We start from the raw sequence: 22564 nt of genomic DNA, 5'->3' as shown, positions 1-22564 counted from the left end.
AACAACGTACATATTAGTTTCAACATTTATTTGATGAAGTAAATCCTTCAATTTCTAGAGAACAGAGATATTTTCAAGAATGTATTCTGACTATGGATATCCTCTGATATGTATGAGAGTTTCACTAATATAATGCTTCACATCCCAAGAGTCATTTTCAATAATAGTGTGTAACTTAAGAGTTCTTTCACTGTTTTGACGAGTTATATGTTGAGAATACATCCTCTTTAAATACAAACAACTTTTGAGATGCTACTGAACATTGTTGCATTAGTCAGAATCCAATCTTGTTAAAGAACTTCATAAATAGGTTTCTTAGAATGTGTTGAGTCGACTAAGCTATCAGCTTCTGGTTGAGAATCTTCTTAGTCCTTGACTTCTTGTTCTTCTGAAGCAACATCCTTGTCTTTAGCGCTTGAGTGGGTAATCTTCATACATGCAGATATACAACTAGCTTTGAATTTTTAAGGTCAAGCTTTTCGATGAATCTAACGCAGATTGATTCTTAAACAACAAGTGTTTCACTATTGTATATTCAGCAGACTTTTGAGTTTTCAGAATATCCTAACATGTCACAGTTATTGAGTCTTTTAGAATTAAACTTGTTAGTTATACAAGATAGACCAATAAAAATTAAATGAATGAAAGTGAGATAGATTATTCTTCTAGTTCATACACAACTCTTATGAGGTCTTTCCTAGAACAATCTTGTGGAGACTTGTTTTGTAGATAACATGCCGTGTTTACAGTTTATGCCCAGAAGTGTTATGCCATATTGGTTTATTGAACATGGCCCAGGCCTTTGTCTAGCAACAATCTTTTCTTTCACAATTTCACTTTCTGTGAGTTGGGACAGAAGAGATTATTTGAAATTCCTTTCTCATCAAACAACTTTCTCAAGTGTTTGCACTCAATTTCTCCATCATGATCACTTCTAACCTTAACAGTTATGAGACTGGTCTCATTTTGTACTTGGTTACAGTAAGTGGTGAACACAAAATGTGACTCATCCTTGTATCAAAGAACTTTTACTAAAGTCCATCTGCTATTATCATTTAGCAATGACTTAAATAAACTTCTTTCCATTGATTTTACACAATCATTATTGATCCAAATAAATCAATATGCAGAAACTCCAATGTCTGGAGGTAGAATCAACATAGTTTTCTTTTAGCAAAGTTTTAAAAAAAATCTTCTAATATATCCTTGTATCAAAGAACTTTTACTAAAGTCCATCTGCTATTATCATTTAGCAATGACTTAACTAAACTTCTTTCCATTGATTTTACACAATCATTATTGATCCAAATAAATCAATATGCAGAAACTCCAATGTTCTGGAGGTAGAATCAACATAGTTTTCTTTTAGCAAAGTTTTAAAAAAATCTTCTAATATGCTTCACAAAGAGCTTATGAAGAGAGCTTCAGATTAGGAAAGGCTTCGGACAATGTTCAACTAGTTTAGATGAGAGATTTTTCTTATGCTAACATAGCTCAATTGTTTATGTCTTATCCATTCCTCATTATTATCATACATAAGACACTTATGTTGTTTATGAAGATCAGAAAAGTCTAATCTTACAAAATTTGTTCTTCCATTTACCACTAAATAATATAGAGCCATCCTTCTGATACACTTCCATTCACGATATTTGAGAAAGAGTGATCTCATATCCTATTACATCATTGTCTTGGAGCTTATGATATTTCTCTTTGTTCATCTCCAAATCCCATAACACCTTCAGAATTAAGTTCCAGACTTTGGAACATATGCCTTCTTCCTGCCATGTGTTCCAAGCAGCCAGAGTCCAGGAACCATAACATGTGTTTCAACAGCACTGCTAGGAATATTTGCAACATAGATTATTTGTTTCTTGGTTACCCATAATTTCTTGGGTCATTTCTTGTTAGTTCTCCCAGAGTTCTTAACAACTTTGGGTTTATCATCAGAATAATCATATTTGCAAGAATTAAAGCTAGAAGTTTTTGTCAAAGATTTTGCCATAGCTTTAGAAATAGATATCTCTTTTTCTTTTCCTTTATCTTGAGGCACAGACCCAGCAGAGACAAAATGGAAGTGAAGAGTATTTGGTTTTTCTTTCTTATTAAAATTGGATTCGTCATAGGAGTTATAGCCAATACCATTTGTCTCGTTTCTTCTGACGCCATAGTACATAGAAGCCATCATTCTTCTCCCTATGTTTTTTGCTAGGAATTTGTGAAAAGCCTTGGCACACTTCATAATGATATCATTCGTACTCTCAAAAGCTTCTAAAAGAGCTCTTGTGCCTTTGAGGGAAAAGTTCTCGTCTTTAAGAAAAAATTATCTTCAATAGCAATGAAGAGGTCTTCCTTAAGCATTATGTTTTTCAGAAGATATGGATTGATGGGACCTTTTAAGTTCCTTGAATTCAATATTAAGTAACGCATGTCTTTCTAGAATTTCAACTAATTACGTAGTTAATTCTAAATGAGTAAGATCATAAAATACCTCTTTGGAGAAAAACTTCTTAGAGTTTGATTCGAGATCAGCTTCATCTTAATCTTCTGGAGGGGTATCATCATCAGAAGTACTCAAATGAGCCATCATCACCATGTTATCACGATCTACTTCTTGATCATCTTCTGAGGAGTCTGAATCTTCTCATGTTGCCATCAGCCCATTTTTCTTGCTCTTGGGAGCTTTCTTCTTAGGCTTGTCCTTTTGAAGTTCAGGATAGTCGTACTTGAGGTGTCTTGGATCGTTGCATTCATGAAAAATAACTTATCTGCCTCTAAACTTCCTTTGACCAAAAGTAGACTCGAAGCGATTATCATTCCTTCTAGTGCCTCTAAAATTGTTTCCTTGATTTCTTTTCCATACACGGTTAACCCTTCTGGACTATAGAGATAACTCATCTTTGAATTCATCAGAATCTTCTTCTAAATCCTTAATCTCTTCAGCTTGAAGAGTTTTGGACTTCTCCAAACTTCTGACACATTTAAGCAAAACACAGATTTTTCTCTCTTCTGAGGTTCATCTTGTTTTAGCTCATTCTCATGACCTCTTAGATAACTCGCCAGCTACTCTAGAGAAGTTTTGTTCAGATCCATTACTAGTTTAAGTGCAATTACCATAGGCCTCCATTTGGATGGCAAGATTCTGATAAACTTCTTCACGTGATCTGACGTTGAGTATCCTTTGTTCAGAACCCTCAGTCCTACAAATAAGGTTTGAAACCTTGAGAACATAGTCTCAATCATTTCATCACCATCCACCTTAAAGGCTTTGTACTTGTGAATCAAGGCCAATGCCTTATTCTCCTTGACTTGATCATTTCCTTCATGAGTCATTCAGAGAGAATCAAATATTCACTTAGCTGAGTCTCTATTTGTGGTCTTCTCATACTGAGCATAAGAAATAGCATTCAGCAAGATTGTTCTTGCTTTATGATGATTCTAATGATTTTTCTTTTGTTGACCAATCATAGTCTTCCCTTCAAGCAGTTTCCATTTTCATCCGGGGGATGTTCGTAGCCATCTACTATCATATATCAAAGAGTAAAATCAAGATCTAGAAAGAAACTTTATAGTATATCTTTCCGATTTTCAAATTTTTCACTATCGAAGATGGGAGGTTTATAATTGTACTGGAGCAGGAGGTGGTGGAGTAGGATCAACCATAGTGTTTTTGAAACTCGTATGGATATTTATCTGTCATGGTTAAGTGTATCAAACCAGAACCGGAGCTCTGATGCTAATTGGAGGTGCGAGAAACATAATAAAGGGGGTTTGAATTGGGTTCCACCAAATATAATCTTTTCGCAACGCACAACACAAGGTTAAAAAGTGAAATAAAAATAAATGACATAATTATTTTTATCCTGGTTCACTGTTAACGAAGCTAATCCAGTCCACCCGCCAAGGTGATTTTTCCTCCTCAATAAGGACTTTATCCACTATAACGAAACTGATTACAGACTACCATAATGACTGCAGCCAATGTCTTCTCATGACTCTTGACTAACACCAGTCTCCTAAAGAATCAACCACAATAAGCTAATGATCAACCTTGCTGACAATCCGAACAGGTTCAACTGATCTTTATCGTGAAACCACTATGACCGCAGCCACAGTCTTCTCGAGGCTTCTGACTAACACTTAGCCCCTCAAAGAATCAATCAACCAAGTTGATTACAAGTGTGTATATAAAGATGCTTTTAATAAGAAGATTACACAATGTTTAATTACAACAACACAAAAGTGTTGAAAGCAAGATACGAACAAAAGCTCCTTGCTTAAAATGCAAAATTATACAGAGATTTCTTTAACAGGGTTTGTGCAACGCTTTGGTGTAGTTTGTAGAATTGATGCGTTGATTTCAAGTTTTTCCAATGGCTTCCTTTATAGAGAATGATAGGTCCGTTGAAAGGTAGAATAGGAAATGCAAAGTACAACTGTAAAGTACCCAACGGTCATGGTGGGAATGATAGATAACAAGTACAGTTGGACTGTCCTTACGCCACCCTATAAAAGTATAGGTCACCGTTTACGTTAGTACTTTTATGATCACCATCACACACAAGACTTCATTGATCTTCTAAGTCATTAGAGGATTCTAATTATATGTTGATTGAAGCATGTTGTAGATGATCAAAACTTTAGTCTTCAGAACCTACGTCTTTGAGTATTCAGAACCTGTTTAGCAGAACCTTGTCTTCAGAGTCTTCAGCACTTGTTCTTCAAAAGAGATGTCTTCAGATCTTCAAAACTTGTTCAACAGAACCTCGTCTTCAGTATCTTCAGAACATAGGACACAAAAACAAAGCTTTAGAATGCCTCCAAAGCTTCCTTGCAAAGTCACGATCAGAAGCTCTTGTACTAACGTTCCTTAAAATCGTTACAGAAGTAGGATTCCAGAATTTTGACTACCATTATAACACAGCGCTAGTATTCTTCCAGAGTGTTGAGTTTAAAGCCTGATGACGTCACACACCTTCTTACCATAGTCAGAACCTGCAAGGCAAAAGCCACACACTAGAAAGAAAATGTTAGTGTATACAATTGTTCTTTAAGATAACATGTAAAGTTATCATCAAAACTTAAAGTCAGATGCAGAACCGATCTTATTCTTACACTTACATCCCCTGACTTATCCTTCAACCACCTTGATCCCACTATACTGCTACTTCTCCTGCCTTCCGCCCTCAACTTTGATTACCAACCCCTTACCACATCATCAATTTCCATCAAGAATCTGAATTCACATTTACTTTCATGTGTCCCAGTAAATCACAAACAAACAAAACATACCTAACTTTTCATACCTGAACACCACTGTGCACCATCCACCCCTTTGTTCTTCATTTTTGTGCTTTTCTTCAGCGGATCACTTCTCACTCGCCACTGCATATATTGTCTCCAGAAACTGATATTATTGTTCTTGTCATACTCAACAAAGGTTCCAACATAGTTTTTCATAGCTTTCGTGACATTCTCCATCATTAGACACGCTGGCAAATTATGGGCTTGGACCTAGTAATCAACATGAAATAATGGTATATTTTCAATCTTCACCCTTTCCACTATCAAGAGATAACAATTGAGTGTCCAAGGATCCTTTTTAAAAGCCGCTTCCATATCCAAGACATGAGCAAAATGGAAGATGAACAACCCTTTTCACGTGTTTAAAGGTGACACCCTTCACCGACTTCCACAAATCTGCTATTCGCCCCTTCATTGACTTCGCATGGATAGGGCGATCGCAGAGAAATCTCCCCAAAATACACCATCGCAAATCTCCTCCTTCATCACCCTCCTCATCAATGTAAAATCAGAAGCCTTCCTTCTCTCTCTCATCCCGTAGAGACAGGCCTTCCAAATTTAGAGTTATCATATAGCTAGATATTTAATTGAACCGGACCTATTAGCCAGAAATAGGAATATGAAACGGGAAAATACTTTTCTTAGTTGAGAAGTTTTTCATGCCCTAGTAGAGACTAGGATAACGTGATTTCATGAGTTACTTATAATAAAATAGTTTGTTAGTCTATTTAAATATTATTTGAATTGCTTATTTACATAAGTCTAAAATAAATAGGCTTTTATGTAGGATAACAGGCTAACCAAACCTTTCGAAAAGGTCACTTAAGCCCAAAAATTAGCCTATAACAGGCTGAAGGCCAAGTTTAAGATTAGATATTTTTTTACAGGTCAGGCTTAGGCTTGACAAAGCCTAACTAGATCCAACTTATTTCCACCCTTAAAGGCTACACATGTGAGCGATAATTGTCGCATTTGTGATGCAGAACAAAATTTAGCATTTAATTTAAACTCTCGCTCTCACATGCAAGTCGTCTGCGTCACACAACAGAGATTTTAAAAACTTTCTCAAATTTGGCTCGCACATGCAAGTTGCTCACATCATACAACAGAATTTCATACTTTCTCAAACCTGACTCACACTTTGCGAGTCTCTACCATCGCATGTGTTGACTCATGCTCAAATCGAGACTTTGTGATCGAACACGCGAATGAGACTTTGTGATCGAACACGCGAATTTGGCTCCCTCTCGTTCTATGCATCCCTTTCCCAAATGCAATGAACACTAAAATTGATTTTTTTTATTTCATTTTATATGCAAATACTAATGCCTTGAATCAGAGATGACCATAATAGACGATAAAATTCGCCTTAAGAAAATTAATATTGTTGCGTGCCAAGAACTGTGTTGGAAGGCAAAACATCTGGTTAAACTGGCTCAAAACCTCTAGTTATGTTAGAAGAGATAAATTATGATCTCATCTAAGTGTTCTTGGTAGTCTAATGTCTTCTACACTAATGTCCAACATTTAAAATACCTGAAATGTAGACAATTATCCATTCACATAATTACAAATTAACTACACGTAATCACAAACATGCAAGAAAGAATTGGAATTTAACATTTGATTCTTAGGAATGGGAACTTTTTAATATTGTTTGTCACCATAGGATCTTCACTTTGGGAGTTTATAAGAGTTTAGGGATGAAAGTTAATTATGGTTAGGTCGTAATCTTCCCCCAGTCTGCTTTACTAGTGGTTTACCCTCCCTCTTCCGTTCTTGTTAAGGGATTAGTGTGCTGTGCGTATGTTTCCTATTTTGTTTTCTTTTTGGTAGTGCATCCCTTGTGCTATTGATTCAAGAGACAAAATAAAGACGCTTGTACTTAAAATAATCAAAGGTCCATCAACCATTACAAAGAAGGAGAGAATAATTTGGAGCTCTCCCCAATTAGGTGACAACTTATAATTGTTTCCTTTCTGGTTTAATCGCATTGCCCCCAATTGAATGACAACTTATAGTTGTTTCCTTTTTATAAAACCTAGTATACTCGAGTGTAAACATTTTTAATAGTAAATACATATACTACGTTGATTTCCACTGCTAACAATTTCTTTATAGGTAGTGAAACTATAGGCCTTCATTAACTATTTGGTATTAAAATATGATCTAAACCCTTGCGTCTGCATAACTATTTCAAACTTTAAATCAACGAACATTTGTATATATATTAAAATGTGAATAAAATGTGTTGTGGATATCCATGTAGTATTAGAACAACTAGGTTCAACATTATGTTACAACAAAAATTACCCCTCATAAACAGAGATTTAAGAGGCCAAAGAATATTTGATTGACTTGTAAATGAATTTACAATTAATATTCAAATTGCAATAGTAATGGTAAAGCTCCTCAGATTGTCTTTTACTGAATTCGGCAGCCTTGTTCCTCTGCCCGAAGAAATATCAGGCCTCGTCTAATTCTCTAAAAGAAATGAAGGAAGGAATTGTTATTCTCTAAAAACATCAACCCAATTCAACTTTTTTCCCTACTAGTCTGAATTTAACAAAAAAAACTACTGTATTTTAGCCCCTAGTAGGTATATATTCAATTAAAATATACTACTTTTATTAAATATATATATATATATATATATACAAGGGCTAAAAATGAAAGCAAATTGTGTACCCAAAACAATTGATGCAATTTTTAATGCGACTAAAATTCAACTTTCTAAAAATGATTCAATACCTCTTTGGTATCTCTAATGCGTAGAAGATCCAATCTTTCTGAAGGCCTCCGATTGGAGAGGGTGGCCAACTGTAATCATAATTCAATTAGTACATAGCAATAAATACGGGAACCGATGCTGTTTTTACCAACAAAGCAAAAAGTTGAAATCACAAGTAATACTCACCCAAAAACTAAAGCGCTCCGGGTCTCTTAATGAGGGTATCATTCCTTCAACATTCACAAATTTCTCTAATCTTCTTTGATCTGAAATGATGTATTTCTTTAATTTAGTACTGCGGCAGTATTTTCATTTTTATAGGTAAAAAAAGAAGAAAGGTAAGACTTTTCCCATTCAGTAAAATGGGGAAAAAAATAACTATAACTCAATGACATGAACAAAAAAATTTAGGTGAACAATGGTTGTGTTTACCATGTCTTGCTGCTTCTTTAGCTCTTCCTATCCATGATCGAGCACTTTCTGCTGCATTATTTATCAACTCCTGTAACTATCATAGTATACAAACAAGTCATTACTTGAAAGCTAGAAAGATGAAAACTCGTTTCAATAATAACTCGTTCAACATAAAGGGTCATCCAAAATAAAACATTGAGGAACTTCACTTTGTGGAACATCCAAACATCTAATTCAAGGTTCCCTATTTCAAATTTAGGCAAGATTAAAAAGCATTTCTTGCATATTTGTGCTAAGGAATAAAAAAGCATTACAAGCAATACCCAATAATGAAACTTAAACATTTAGCATTCTTTGATTACACAAGAATGAAACTTGTGCATTACAGACATCTTATAATAGCATTCTTTGATTAGTACTACTGGTAAAGAATGCTACCTGTCAATATCCCATGATAGGAATACCTCCATCCCTATTTATAAGCCTTTTTTTCAATTTTCACATATTAAAAAGATTAGATAGTGTAATTAAGGTGTCCATTTTGTGCACAGGGGGGTCCTAAAATACTCTATTTTCTGTAGAAATGTGTTAAGTTTTGACTTCTCATCGATCATTATATATAAGCCCCTTCCTACCTATTAGTAGTATTCTTTAGTTAAGCCCATCACAATCTATCACCTATGCAGCCTACATGGCTTCAAGCTTTATATGCCTAAGGTCATGAAATTAGAATCCTCTCCAGAAGCATGGCTTACAAAGATATTTATGCCAAAATTAAAGTGAACTTACATCCTCTCTTTCTTTTGTCCCTTCTGGGGGCATAATATCCTGTATCCATTCAACTTCTGCCACACGATACCTGAATGAAACATTAAGATATGAAGGCAAAATTTCACACGATAAAACAAGAGGCTTTATTGAACATAACATCCAAAGAGACAACTCACCCATCTTGATCCCAAGAACGAAGGTTGCGAAATCTCCTACGACCTTCAATCTGCATATAATCATGTTTTTAAGGAGTAGTCAAAATTTGATACAAATTGAAATGTTATAAAAAAAATTCCATTTTGATAGCAATTTCTTTTACCTCTATATAAAATCGACCATCTGGAAGTGGCTCACACCTACAACATGGAATATAATTTTTTTAAGCAAATGTCACAGATGAGAAGACATTTCATGTGGAGTATTGGACGGGGGGGGGGGGGGGGGGGGGGGGGGGGGGGGGGGGGGGTAATTATTTGAGACTAGTTTTTCAGGTGATATAAAAGTCAAACACCTACTCTGTGATTTCCACTTCACAGCCAAACTCTGCCAATGAACCTGTTGAAGAATCTATTATAACCTAGAAGATCAATAGACAAATCAAACACAGTAACAGATGGATGTGGTCAATGCAATTATATAACTTGAGCAAGAAAAGTGAAACAAAAGGATAGCCAAAATAACCTACCATTCCCATCCGATGATTGCCTTCCATTATTCTTCTTACCTGTTTTATTCCCAAGAGGAAAAAATATTCAATAAGAGATATGATAATTCAGAGTTTCACACCATTTGGATATAAATATGAACACCTTTTTTCTCTAAGTCATTGCAACATTTGACAAATTAAATTATTAAATAGGTCAAGCAATTTTCAAATTAATGTTTATTGACAGTCTTTATGAAAATTTCAAAACGATTTTCGAAGTTCATACACAATCAATATTCACCAGTACTCTCCAAATGCTGCATGCTATAAATAAATGGTCTATTAGCTTAACCAGAGCCATTCGAAATCTTTTAACAGTATAGCCTGCATCAGGGTTCTCACTGATTGAAAAATTGATACTATTTTACTACTCCCCCAACCCTCTTCATTTTTGAAAAATAAATCAAATTTACACGTGGCGTATGACGATTCTGTCTAATTTAAAACATTATACAAATGATTAAAAAATTATGCCGTTTTCTTTATAATAATTAGTATACTTGGGTTATCTTTAATGACGGAAATAAGTATTCTTTGAATTCATATAGTCTTGCTCCAAGAGAGGAGGATAAAAAAACTCATACTAGCGAAGAAAAAGAGAATATAAGGTAAAAGAAACTGTTAGAACAGTAACCAGTTTCGAAAAAGAAAAGAAGCAATAATCGCAAACAATCGAACAGTCAATGTTTGGTAACAAAGTTTGGTCAATTCTGCCTACGTCCCCGACTACGGAGCAGATTACAGTGTACAACTTGTGCTTAAATACGACGGTCCAGATTACACTAACAAGGACACAAATGGTATGGTAGTTGGACTTAGATGACATAATATACCTGTCAGAGTGTGGAAGAGGGAAAGAAAGAAAGGTAAAAGATGAATCACAAAGCTATTCAATGAGATACTGAGGTCTAATAGCATTATGAATAAATGGAGATGAAGCACGTTAATACTTATATGTGAAGATGACATACAAAACTACCAATTATATGAAGATTTAAACTCATGAATCATACTATGAAACTTGGGGAGAGTGATCACGCAGAGATCAAGACAAAAGGGTAACATCACAAAAAATAATAATTCGGGTTTATGTCGAGGAGAATGATCATGGTGTTAGGATATACAATTTCTTTGGTTCCTAGCACAAGAAACTATATACTTGCCAAGAAGATTGGCAGATATGTTTGAGGGATCAAAAAGACCTACATATATTTATTGATTTGAAAAAAGCATTTGATAGAATGCCTAGAGAAGTGCTATAAAAGGTTTTAGAAAAGAAATGGATCAGTTGAAAATACTTGAGCAGTAAGAGATATGTACAAGTACCATAAGGAAAACTAATCACCAACTTTCACATTCAAGACATTCAAGATGTATTTTAAAATTAAAAATTCTGGTGACCGTCAGAACACTGACAAACTCACCATAAGTCTATAACGAGGTTCAAATATATTTAGTGGAAACCTTTGACATGGTAAGACAACATCCATGACAAAAAGAGGGAGCATATCTACACCAATGTTGACTAAACTGTCATGTTCTTGTTTCCTTTCAGCATATTCCTCTGCAAAGTTTTTTTGTATGATGTTCTTCAACGTCACACTAGCAACAATTAATAGGAGCATGAATTAGAAGGAAGAAAAAAGTAACAATGAATCGAATATAATAAAACTTTTTATGTGATCATGGCATCTGACTCTGAGATTAAACTGAATTGAGGTAGACAAGTCACACATGCCCATAAGATATGCCCATTGTAGGTACTAAAGGGCTTCCTTCAATCAATAGAAGGATATTGAAAAAATGCATTTTAGCAATTTGGGCCACGACATTGTCACAATAATGTAAATTGTCACTGTGTGTATTAAGCATACAACCTCTCAGCCTGGTATAGTTTAAATGAGTGAATAACCATCCCACTATAAACTATAACAAGAAAAGTAGAAATTAATTCAAAGCTTTGATGTGGTTGTTTATCTAAATTACAATTGTGACATCGTAAGGACAACTCACCTAATTGAACATGTTCTGGGGTTAAGGAGGAGAACTGTCCTGCACAATGGGCATCTGTTCCCTAACAAATGAGAACAACAATCAAACCTAACATAGAACATATGTTTTCCTATGGAAAATATAAACAATGTGAACTATCACTAACCACGATCCATTGATTGAAATAGACATGAACGGCAAAAAGAATGTCCACAGGGGGTTGTGACAGGTTCATACAACAACTTCAGACAGAGAGTGCAATCAAAGTCATCATTACGGTCGGGCTGTACATGCGAACTCCTCCCTGTTGAATTAGATGATGATACTCTTTCCACTATTTGAAGACATTCCCGAAGGGAATTACTACATGATATCAGATGCAATGAAACAGTACTCAGAAATAGCACAATAAATGACTATAGAAAAAGCTCTACATTCAGACATTCCGCCTCTTTTTCCAAAAGGGGTAAAATAAAAATAAGACAAAACTTGTAAATGTGCAGTACCTAAAAGGATCAACTTGAAGTCCTGAAAGAATAACATCCCGAGCCACATCATATTTCTCTAACTGCCATTTAAATACAATATCATATCAAGTTACATTCAATATACCTACATCATAACATAAAAGTAGGCTAGCGCGGCAAGAGTAAAGATAAGGATGAGCTATTAACAAAGGTCAAAAACAAGGTGAAGCAATTTTTTGAATCAGAGAACAGTACAAAATATGAAAGAAAAAAGTATGGAAGGGAGTAGCAAAAAAGTATTCGGCAATGTAATGAATTATATAGCAGTCACCCATTGTATTGTATGCATATATTACTAGGTCAAAAGTGCACTATAAAGTACAACTAGGCCAAGCTCATACACAAGCATTTAATAACTATTTAATATATTCTATTAGGTAGGGCTTCTCTGCATGAAACAATTGTATTAACAATTGAAGATAGAGAACATATCAAAAGCACATCAAATGCTGAAATGTGAAGAGGCTTCTTCATAATCACAGTTGTAACCATTTGTTTGGTTCATTATTAAAATCAAAACCCAAGAAATTCAAAAGTATTTCCAAGGATCGCCAGCAAAAACTATAAGATTTGTAAGAACAAGGTGTTAGGCTTTTAAATTGGGCCTAACTCATCTTTACAAAAATGGCTTGTAAGGAAAGGGTGTCACTCTTGATTAACTCTTTTCAGGCTCTATCTTTAAGATATGTCTGACATGGGTTTTTCCCAATACACCCCTCACGCCCAGTACTATTGGACTCGATGAGTGGATGTAAATGGTGAGTGGTCCGATTAGTAGGTGGCACATAACTTTTCCAATACACCCCCTCACGCCTAGCACTCTTGAGCTTGGGGTGATCATATACATAGGTTGTAGTTCCAATCACGAAAGAAATCATTTTATGATCATTAGATGATAAAATCAAATCCTTAATTTGTGTAACTATATCTTTGATTGCTAGCAGCAAGTTACACATATAACCACATGTTAAATATGCCATCTAACAACAATTTCTTGACATTCCCTCATTATTCCCTTGAATCACTATAACATAGGCCATGTCCAACTCCACACTCGCATTTCATTCAAAAATCCCCATGGATTAAGTATAGACCTGGAAGAATTTTCCTCAACTAGTGACATGGGTCAACATAACGCATATAATTAAAATAGGAGCCTTCAAAGGAGAAAAGCATGTGAATCACCTAGCAAAAAGTAAATCAAACCCCCACCTAGAAAAAAATACATTTTCTAAAACAAAAATATCAGGGGTTACCCCATAAACTAATATAGAGATCAACTGAGAAAAGGAGATGTCAATCACCTAGCAAAATGTAAATCAAACCCTCACCTAGAAAAAAAGTACATTTTCTAAAACAAAAACATCATGGGCTACCCTATAAATGAATACAGAGATCAACTAAGAAAAAGAGATGAGTATCTTACTAGAATAAGAGCATTGGCCTTCAAAAGGTATGCCTTTACTGAATTACTCTGGAGGTCAATAAGCCTTGCAGCGTCCTTCAAACCCAGCTGAAATGGATGTCAAGAATCAACTTAGTAAGTTAGTATGTGCAAATCAATCTAGATAAATATGATAGTATTTCAGCATAATAAAAATGATCAAATAGAACATACTTCGGCAAGTGTTGTGGGATCAAGCCCACTCAATGGCCTTTGTTCTGAGAATGATGATGATCTATGCATTAAATATTGGCTAATCCTGATAGGAAAATATTGTCATTGACATGAGAACAAAAAATTTAACAGATCCGAACCAAAACTATTCGGAACAAGATTAAAAGAACAGTTTGTAATAACTAATTTAAAAGAAAAATACTCAATATGCCTAACCTAATATAAGCCGCACTTCGATTGCTGAGAATAATTGGATCATTAGATTTGATGTTATAGGCTCTTGAGTAATAGCTGATTGCCTAAATAAATAATTACAAAAATCAACATTGAAAAGACAAAGTATAAGAATCAAATTTCCCTGTCTATAAAATATTTCCTCGATATATCTCTAAAATTCTGCGACGTGAACAAACTGAAGTATGACATATTGCTTAACAAATCAAACATAATGTTTCAGAAGTAAAGCATGCATTGGATTAGAGCAGCAACTCAATTGTTTGTCAAGATGATTAGCTACGATAAATCAATATAATAATTCCTATTTCCATTTCGTAAAAATAATGAATCTTAATCTTACAAGAAAAACTAGTATAATGAAAAGAATAATTCTACATCCTCACAATCTGTTCTTTTATTTTTCCATAACATCAAATGCATGTACTCTATGGAATATGGATGAATACTCGTTTTAATTATAGAAACTATAAGTACTAGATCAGTAATGTAGATGTATCGTAACTTTAATGTAAAACCCAATATTGTACATTTAATGTAGAGAAAAAAGAATAAAATATGTTGCAAGCAATAATCATATATAAGTGGACTGCACTCAGAAGAAGAAAAATTAACAGAATAGCCAAAAAGAAAGCACAATTTTTCATCACCTCTTCCATTCTGTTCTCCCGAAAGGCCAAATTACCCTTTTGTACAAGCTCGTAAACATAATGAAATGCGTCCCATTCTAATCCTTCTGGTCCATTTGCCTGCAACCCAACCGAATTTCAGTGTTCATATTTCTACTCTAGATTCTCAATGAAAATATTGATTTGTTTCATAGCTTTTCACTATTCCTTTTGAATGTTTCAAACATAATGGGACTGGATGAATAAATTCTATCATCTGTATGGCTTAATACTCTCAATTCAGGAATCAAACATATAAAAAGAAAAAGAAGAACATTTCATTATCCACATTGTGTTACTACGATAGTTTTTGTAAGAAAAGTAGCCACACACAAAGTAGCCACACACTGAGAATTGTGAGGAACCAATGTTATTTAATTACAAATTTAACTCTGTTTTATTAAGTAAGCATATGTCAGAGGTGACTCTGAATGAACTTGACTCGGTAAAGTTTATCTTGTTTTAAAGTTAAGTTTCTTTGAAGAAAAGTGACTTTATGTTTGGATGTTTTTAGTCTAAAAGTGAATTTTATGTAAAACTTAAGAGTAATTTTGGTCATTATTTATTGCGCAAAAACTAGCTTTTAGACGTATACCACATCTAGTCACGCAAAGTTTGTAATTGAAATCAAATTAAATTTGAAGTAACAAAACATTTGATTTTTACAAAAATCATGTATCATGTCAGACAGAGGAAACATAAATTGTGACACTCTCCACTGTTAGTCAGCACAGACACTAAACCATTTACAATGGCAACAAGAAACCTACATTCTTTTTCAAACTAACAGTAGAGCATACCTGAAAAGCCACAGCTCATGATACAGAAAAACAACACACAAATAAACAATAACAAGAAAAAGAAAACATTGAATCACATTTAGACTGTCACTTTCTCTTCTTGGATTTCTCACCTAATAATTAGGAGTCAAAGGAAAAGGGAGGTAACAAGAGAACTTGTCTTTTCCCATATTCATATGTGAAACCCGAAACACAGAAACAAAAGGCAAACAGAAGAAACAACTTTTAAAGAAAAAGCTGTGCACAGCTGCATAGTAAGAACAAGCACTAAGATCTAATGAAACCCACAAAAGACAGCAAAAACGGAATGGAGAGAAAAAGAACTTTAGTTGTTAATTTAGTTTTTCTAATGACCATAACCTATGAATGAAGCACAGACACCAGAAACACACGTCGGCACCGGTAATAATTAAAAATTAATTAATTAAACATAATCATAAGTCTCAATTCCTGACACAGCCCAGAGCTTTTTTTAGAGTGTCATGCTACATAGATCATAACTCCTAAAACACTGTCATGGCGAAAATATATTTTGGATATATTAATTTTATAAAATTACTTTTGATAAATTAATTTATATTTGAATACATTCCCAATCAATAAACTTAACTTCAAAATCACTTGTATAGGCAAAAGTACCAAAATAATACCCAAAACATGGCTCAAACGTGTCAAAATCAATTCTATACTGCTAGAATCACTTATAGCCCTCTCAAAATTGATTCCAAACATGAATTTGAACAAGCAAAATAATCCGAATCAAGATTTTAGAAAAACGTCCACAACCGCGATTATGGAGGCAAATGCTTGCAATTACATCAAAATATCACCCGAATTTCATAAATATTAACGATCGCAAACAGAATCACAAACAAGCGTTCAAAATCGTAATTGTAAGAATAACAAAGAAAAGAACAGATTTCAAAACTCTGAACTAAAAGAGTAAAGCATAAACCCAAACAAGTTAAACAGTGGCACACGAAGATTCAAGCACAATAAAAAATTCAATATGTGTAGGTGCAGTTTTTTGTGCTGCATTTTCTCATCAACGAAACGATTGAACAAATTACCGAAAGAAATAAATGGAGAAGAGAACTGACCAAGACGTAGTCATCGACGTCGGGAAGAGAATGGGCGGGGGATTCAGAAGGGGTTTGGGTGGCCATTGAGGGTAGAATGGGAAATAACAAAGAGTATGAAGAGTGTGTATGAAAATTTTGAAGATTAAGAAGAAGAGATTGAAGTTGAAGAGAAGAAGGTTGTAAGGGGCATCGTGTTCGCCCCTTGCTCGTTCATTGCATACACGGACCAAATTCCATTACGTTTTTGTTTCTAGAAACTTGTAATCACTCTCTCTTTTTCTTTCTCTCTCTATGGCTTCGCCCAATGAGAGAAGTTTAAATAGTGAACCGAATTGACTTGACAAATTAAAGAATTAAAGAATCCATTAAATAAAATGTTTTACGAGTTTAAATATTGCCTAATGACCCAATTTAATCAAAAAATTTGGTGGTGGGTCAACTTAGTTTTTAGAATAAAAAATGAATAAATTAGTCTAATATTTTCATGCAAGATTAATAATAAATTATTCTTGTTTCGTTAGAATCAAGAGATCAAACTATCGGTAAATGTTTAGGGAAGGCTTTTGAACTTTGAAAGGTGATGGATGTAATGTATATTTGAGTTTGGATCGTTCTTTAGATTTGATAGCAATGGCTTAGAAGTTACAAAATCTTTTGTTACACAAAAGTATTTGATAGGTGTTACAAAATACTTTGATCATTTTAATATGACGTCTTTAGAAGCTGGTTAGCTTTAGTCAAGTATGTTTTTGCGATTTGTCCATTTCTTGATATATATTCTTATTTAAAATTTAGGTGATTATATTTAAATTGAATTGGACCATATTCTAGTTTGGAACAATTACTTGTCAAGCCTTTAGCTTGCAAAGTCATGCTATGGCTTGTCTTTGATTGCGCCTACTGTTAACTAAGAAATTTTCAACTTCGACTAAGGCTTTGAAGAAGGCCTACAAAAACCAAACAAAGGATCATCGACAGAAGAGAGACATGAGAAGTCGATGGGCATGGCAAAGTTGGAAGGGAAAAACTTTAAAAGAAAGTTGGTCAGGTCGATAGGGTAGCAAAGGGACTTAGGAAGATTTAAAAAACGTTGGAGTAGTGGAGAGTGCATAAATAAGCAGTTATTGAACACGGGAAAGTGGACTAAAGAATTGAATTTCAATAGGGGAGGCCTCATATATATATATATATATATATATATATATATATATATATATATATATATATATATATATATATATATATATATATAGAGAGAGAGAGAGAGAGAATTTCTTTGCCAACCTCCCAACTCTCTAGCCCACCCCTGGTGAAAAACCCAGACTACCCCTGACTTCGGAAGTTCATTTCCGAAATTCAAGAAAAAGGTGTTTTCGGAGATGCATCTCCGAAAACGCCTTTTTTTTGAAAAAATTGTCTTGTTTCGGAAGTTCATTTCCGAAAACAGCATTTCGGAAATGAACTTCCGAAATAATGCGCGTTTTGCAGATTAAGCAAAACAGCCCCCCTCCCCCTAATCATTTACCCTAATCATCATCAAACACTTCCAAAGGAGAAATCTCTGCAAAAAATCTGCAAAAGCAAGTGTGAAGTAGCCAAACTCTTCTTCCAAACTCAACCAAACTCATCATCAAACACTAATTGGTAAGTGTTAGCTGAAGATTTCGTTGAACAAATATATGTGCTTCGAAGGAGTGTATGATCGAAGGCAAGGTGGTTACTGATGACCATCTCTGAGAAATATAAAATGGCTACTGATGGCCATGTTTCGATAGTAAAAAATGTCTAAGTTTTTTATGAAGATGATGGCTACTGAAAGCTATTGGAAGGACATATCCTCGAAGACTTAGACAAAATTTATGAATTTGCTTAAGTATTATTATTTAGCGTGTTTGTTAGTAAGTGTTATTAACATACTGCCACGCGTCGAAGATGGACTCAGGCGGGAAGATTTGAAATTCGAAGATAGTTGCGTAACTGCTTATTCACAGATGTCATCGCTGGAAGTTCTTATGAGAAACGTGGCAGCGGATTAGCATAGGGCCGTTATGGTCGAAACTAGTATAAATAGGAGTTTTTATGATAGAATTCCGTGTGTTCATTTTGTACAAATCACTCACATATTTACTCAAGTATCAAGCGTTAACGAGAACGAGTTCGCTGAGAAAATGTACGTATGACACCACCATCTTAATACATGAGTATTATCTTTTATTGCTTTTCGTTTTCGAATATCTTTAAATTCTTGCATTCTACTTACTTCTTGTCATTTACATTACTGTATCTTTACTTTCATGTTATTTACTTTCATGTTATTTACTTTCATGTTATTTACTTTCATGTTATTTACTTTCATGTTATTTACTTTCATGTTATTTACTTTCAAGATCTTTAACAGTTTTATGTTTTAAGATTCTTTTAACAGAATTGCATGTTACGTTATCTGCGTTGTTTATATTTTAAAGTCATAATCACATATAATCAAGTCATCACTAAAAGTGTATGTTTTCAATCGAATAACTTTTGTCGAAGACAACGAATCATGAACATGGTTCTAAAGAATATTGATAACAATCTAATTGACTATGTGTCCTAGGATCAATCTAGTCGATCCTGCGAGTAACCAAATCATATTTATTATAGTTTGGAGGACTAGCGGTTGTTTACCGGAAATCACCGTAAACAAATTGGCACGCCCAGTGGGACAGTGTCGAACGGATTGTTTTAATCAATTGCTTTGTTTTGTCTAGACAATATCAAGACCTTGTATGAACCTTAGGAACGGTAAATTAACAAACAGTGCACAACCGGTTCCCAAACGAAGGTACAACAAGAAAATGGCTGTTACAGCCAGTGCAGGGGGTGATCAAGATCCCTCACAAAGCACAGGATTAGGAGCGGCAAATTCGAATTCCACTCAAGGAACAAGGGATACAACGGGTCCAAATGGATCGAGACCTGCAGATAATTCCCAGTCGGTGCCTGAGAATAATACAGGACTTTCAGGGACTTTGCCAGTTTCAGTGTCAACAACTGCTCCTTCGACCACGAGTGCAGAGGAAGTATTACCGTTTCCCTCAACAAATGCTGCAAATAACTTGTCTAGTCAAGGCACGAATTCAACTTTCGAATGGAGGCCAAATCCTCCATACGGGATGCCATTTCCTTTTGGATCAGGCGTACGAGGGGCCGGACCTACTTATGTCCCAACTAATAATGCGACATTTTCACCAAATGTGGGATCCGCAAGTCGAAGTACACACAACGTTGGTTTTTCTACCCAGGTGCCTCATTATACCACAAACAGCCAAGCAGCATTTCGACAAGAAATGGATGCAAGCAACCATGATATGCTAGGGGCTTTAGCCAAAGAATTGACTTCAATCTTTTCCCCATTATTGACAAATATTTCTTGCACAAATAGGGAAAATGTAGAAACTTTCCAAAAGATGTCATCTCAAATGAATCGGATGGCGGAGTTCATGGGTGTAACACAACCAAAAAGAAAAGATAAACAGCCCGCGCACCAAGAGGAAATGCCCGTTTTAGAACGCATACAAGATGAGGGCCCATCATCGAGACCAACCATCCGAGACATAAACTCCTTGCGGAGGACGAATTGGACAGAAGAAATTCCAGTAATTAATTTAGAGACTTCAAGTCAAAGAACCGTCCCCGTTCGACAAGAAACGGAGGAAGAACAACCCAGAGTAAGAGTTGTAGGTAGAAATGAACATCCAGATGGGGTTGTTCAAAGAGTCAGAAGGGAAAATCTGGCCACGGAGAATAACTTGACTGCTATGATAGAAAGGGTGATGGCCAATAATGGCCTAAGTACTGGACTCAGACGTCCAAATTATACATCCCCTATATCAGACTATATTATGCAGACAGAATTACCTAGGGGCACTAAGGTACCCAAATTTACAAAATTTTCAGGCGAAACTAACGAATCGACAGTGGAACACATTGCTAGGTATCTAACAGAAGCAGGGGACTTGGCAGGAAACGAGGACTTGAGGATCAAGTATTTCCCTAGTTCGCTGACAAAGAATGCCTTTATTTGGTTTACTACTTTGCCACCCAATTCGATAGATGCGTGGGCATACCTAGAAAGATTGTTCCATGAGCAATTTTACATGGGTCAAACTAAGATAAGTTTGAAGGAATTGGCCAGTGTTAAGAGGAAATTCACGGAGACTATTGATGATTATTTGAATAGGTTCCGTCTGTTGAAATCTAGGTGCTTTACGACAGTTCCTGAGCACGAACTTGTCGAAATGGCTGCAGGTGGTCTAGATTACTCAATAAGAAAGAAATTAGATACCCAATACCTTAGGGACATGGCCCAGTTGGCAGATAGAGTTCGACAGGTCGAACGCTTGAAAGCAGAAAAGGCTAGGGCTAATAAAAGTCATAAGAAGGAAAGGATAGCATACGTCGAAGCCGAAGACGCCGATGATGAGTCTTGCAATGACTCATATGGCCTGGAGGAAGTCGAAATAGACTTAGCAGAATTAAAAGAGGCACCACCTTATGCCTGCAAACTATTAAATCCTGCAAATGGAAAGAACCCTGTAGAAAATGATAAGAATGATAGGTTTCCTAAGAAAACTTATACATTTGATATTACTAAGTGTGATGAAATATTTGATCTATTAGTAAAAGATGGCCAAATGATACTACCTCCTAATTCCAAAATTCCTCCGTTGGAACAACGGAAGAAAAGAGGTTTCTGTAAATATCATGGGTTTTTAGGCCATAAAACTTCACAATGTTTTCTTTTCAGGGATCTAATTCAAAATGCTATCAATGATGGAAGGTTGAAATTTGCTGACAAGACCAAGAGTCACATGAGGATCGATACCAATCCCCTAAACATTGCTGATGCTAGCCTCTGTGAGGTAGAAGATATCAACATGGTGGAAGTATCGGAGATCGAAGTGGCGGAAACTAAGGCAATGCTCAACGGAAAGCAGGCTACTGAAAGCCTAAATGATGAAATAATCTTCAATACTGAGATTGAAGAAGCTTCCCAAACAGAGATGACTGAAGCACCAAAAGAAGAGAGCAATGAGGCCACTGAAGACCTCAGGATAAAACTCCAGAAAATCCAAATCTCTGAAGTTGCTCCAGCGGTGGTTAACATGGTTAGCGCCAGACACCCAACATCTGAGTTTGGCGAACTAGAGACACGGCTGACAAGGCAGAATGGGGGTATTAAAGTTCCTCTAAAAGCTGAAAGCCTCAAAGACTACCTATGGAATTGCCATGAGAGAAATGGCGGAAAACAATGGATGTGCCCAAGGTGTTCGATCATGCTGAATCGAAGAATCGAAGCCAATTTCGAAAGGGCTCGACGAGAAAGATGGGAACACCCAGGGAGAGAACCAAATCCTTTACTACAAGTGTACCCAAGGATGGATGAAAGCTTATTAGGATTTTTGATCAGATGCCACAAAGGGAACTCTGAAGTTGCACTCTGCCCCAGATGTGGGGCAGCCTATGATGAGATGCTAGCACGATCATTTGAACGTGTGCACTGCTCCATGAATCAAGAAACTCAGGGGCTACGTCCTGACCTGTATGGTTTCGATGTATGGACCCCAACGAAGAGACCAGATAGTCCACACCCTAGAGTTCGAAGGGTAACGTTCAAAGTCCCTGCAGATCCACCTAGGGATAGATGGGTACAAGCCGATGCAAGAACCAACAAA

The 22564-nt window shown here is 35.5% G+C and overlaps 1 protein-coding gene across 1 annotated transcript; it reads right to left on the bottom strand.

Moving 5' to 3' along the window:
* Positions 1-7506: 7506 nt before the first annotated feature.
* LOC131662586 (uncharacterized) lies at positions 7507-17156 on the bottom strand. Its single transcript, XM_058932400.1, has 18 exons — positions 16866-17156; positions 14948-15046; positions 14280-14362; positions 14064-14148; positions 13872-13958; positions 12425-12486; positions 12085-12281; positions 11940-12000; positions 11351-11528; positions 9906-9944; positions 9736-9797; positions 9540-9576; positions 9397-9446; positions 9239-9308; positions 8468-8543; positions 8222-8301; positions 8056-8124; positions 7507-7788 (listed from the first exon to the last, which is right to left on the bottom strand). The coding sequence occupies exons 1-18, from the start codon at positions 16929-16931 to the stop codon at positions 7729-7731; spliced, it is 1461 nt and encodes a 486-aa protein (XP_058788383.1). The 5' UTR covers positions 16932-17156; the 3' UTR covers positions 7507-7728.
* Positions 17157-22564: the final 5408 nt, after the last annotated feature.

The sequence above is a fragment of the Vicia villosa genome, linkage group LG3, assembly GCF_029867415.1.
Source record: "Vicia villosa cultivar HV-30 ecotype Madison, WI linkage group LG3, Vvil1.0, whole genome shotgun sequence".
In the NCBI taxonomy this organism is placed as follows: domain Eukaryota; kingdom Viridiplantae; phylum Streptophyta; class Magnoliopsida; order Fabales; family Fabaceae; genus Vicia; species Vicia villosa.
The sequence above is the reverse complement of the archived record's forward strand: the minus strand, read 5'-3'. Positions and strand labels throughout refer to the sequence as shown.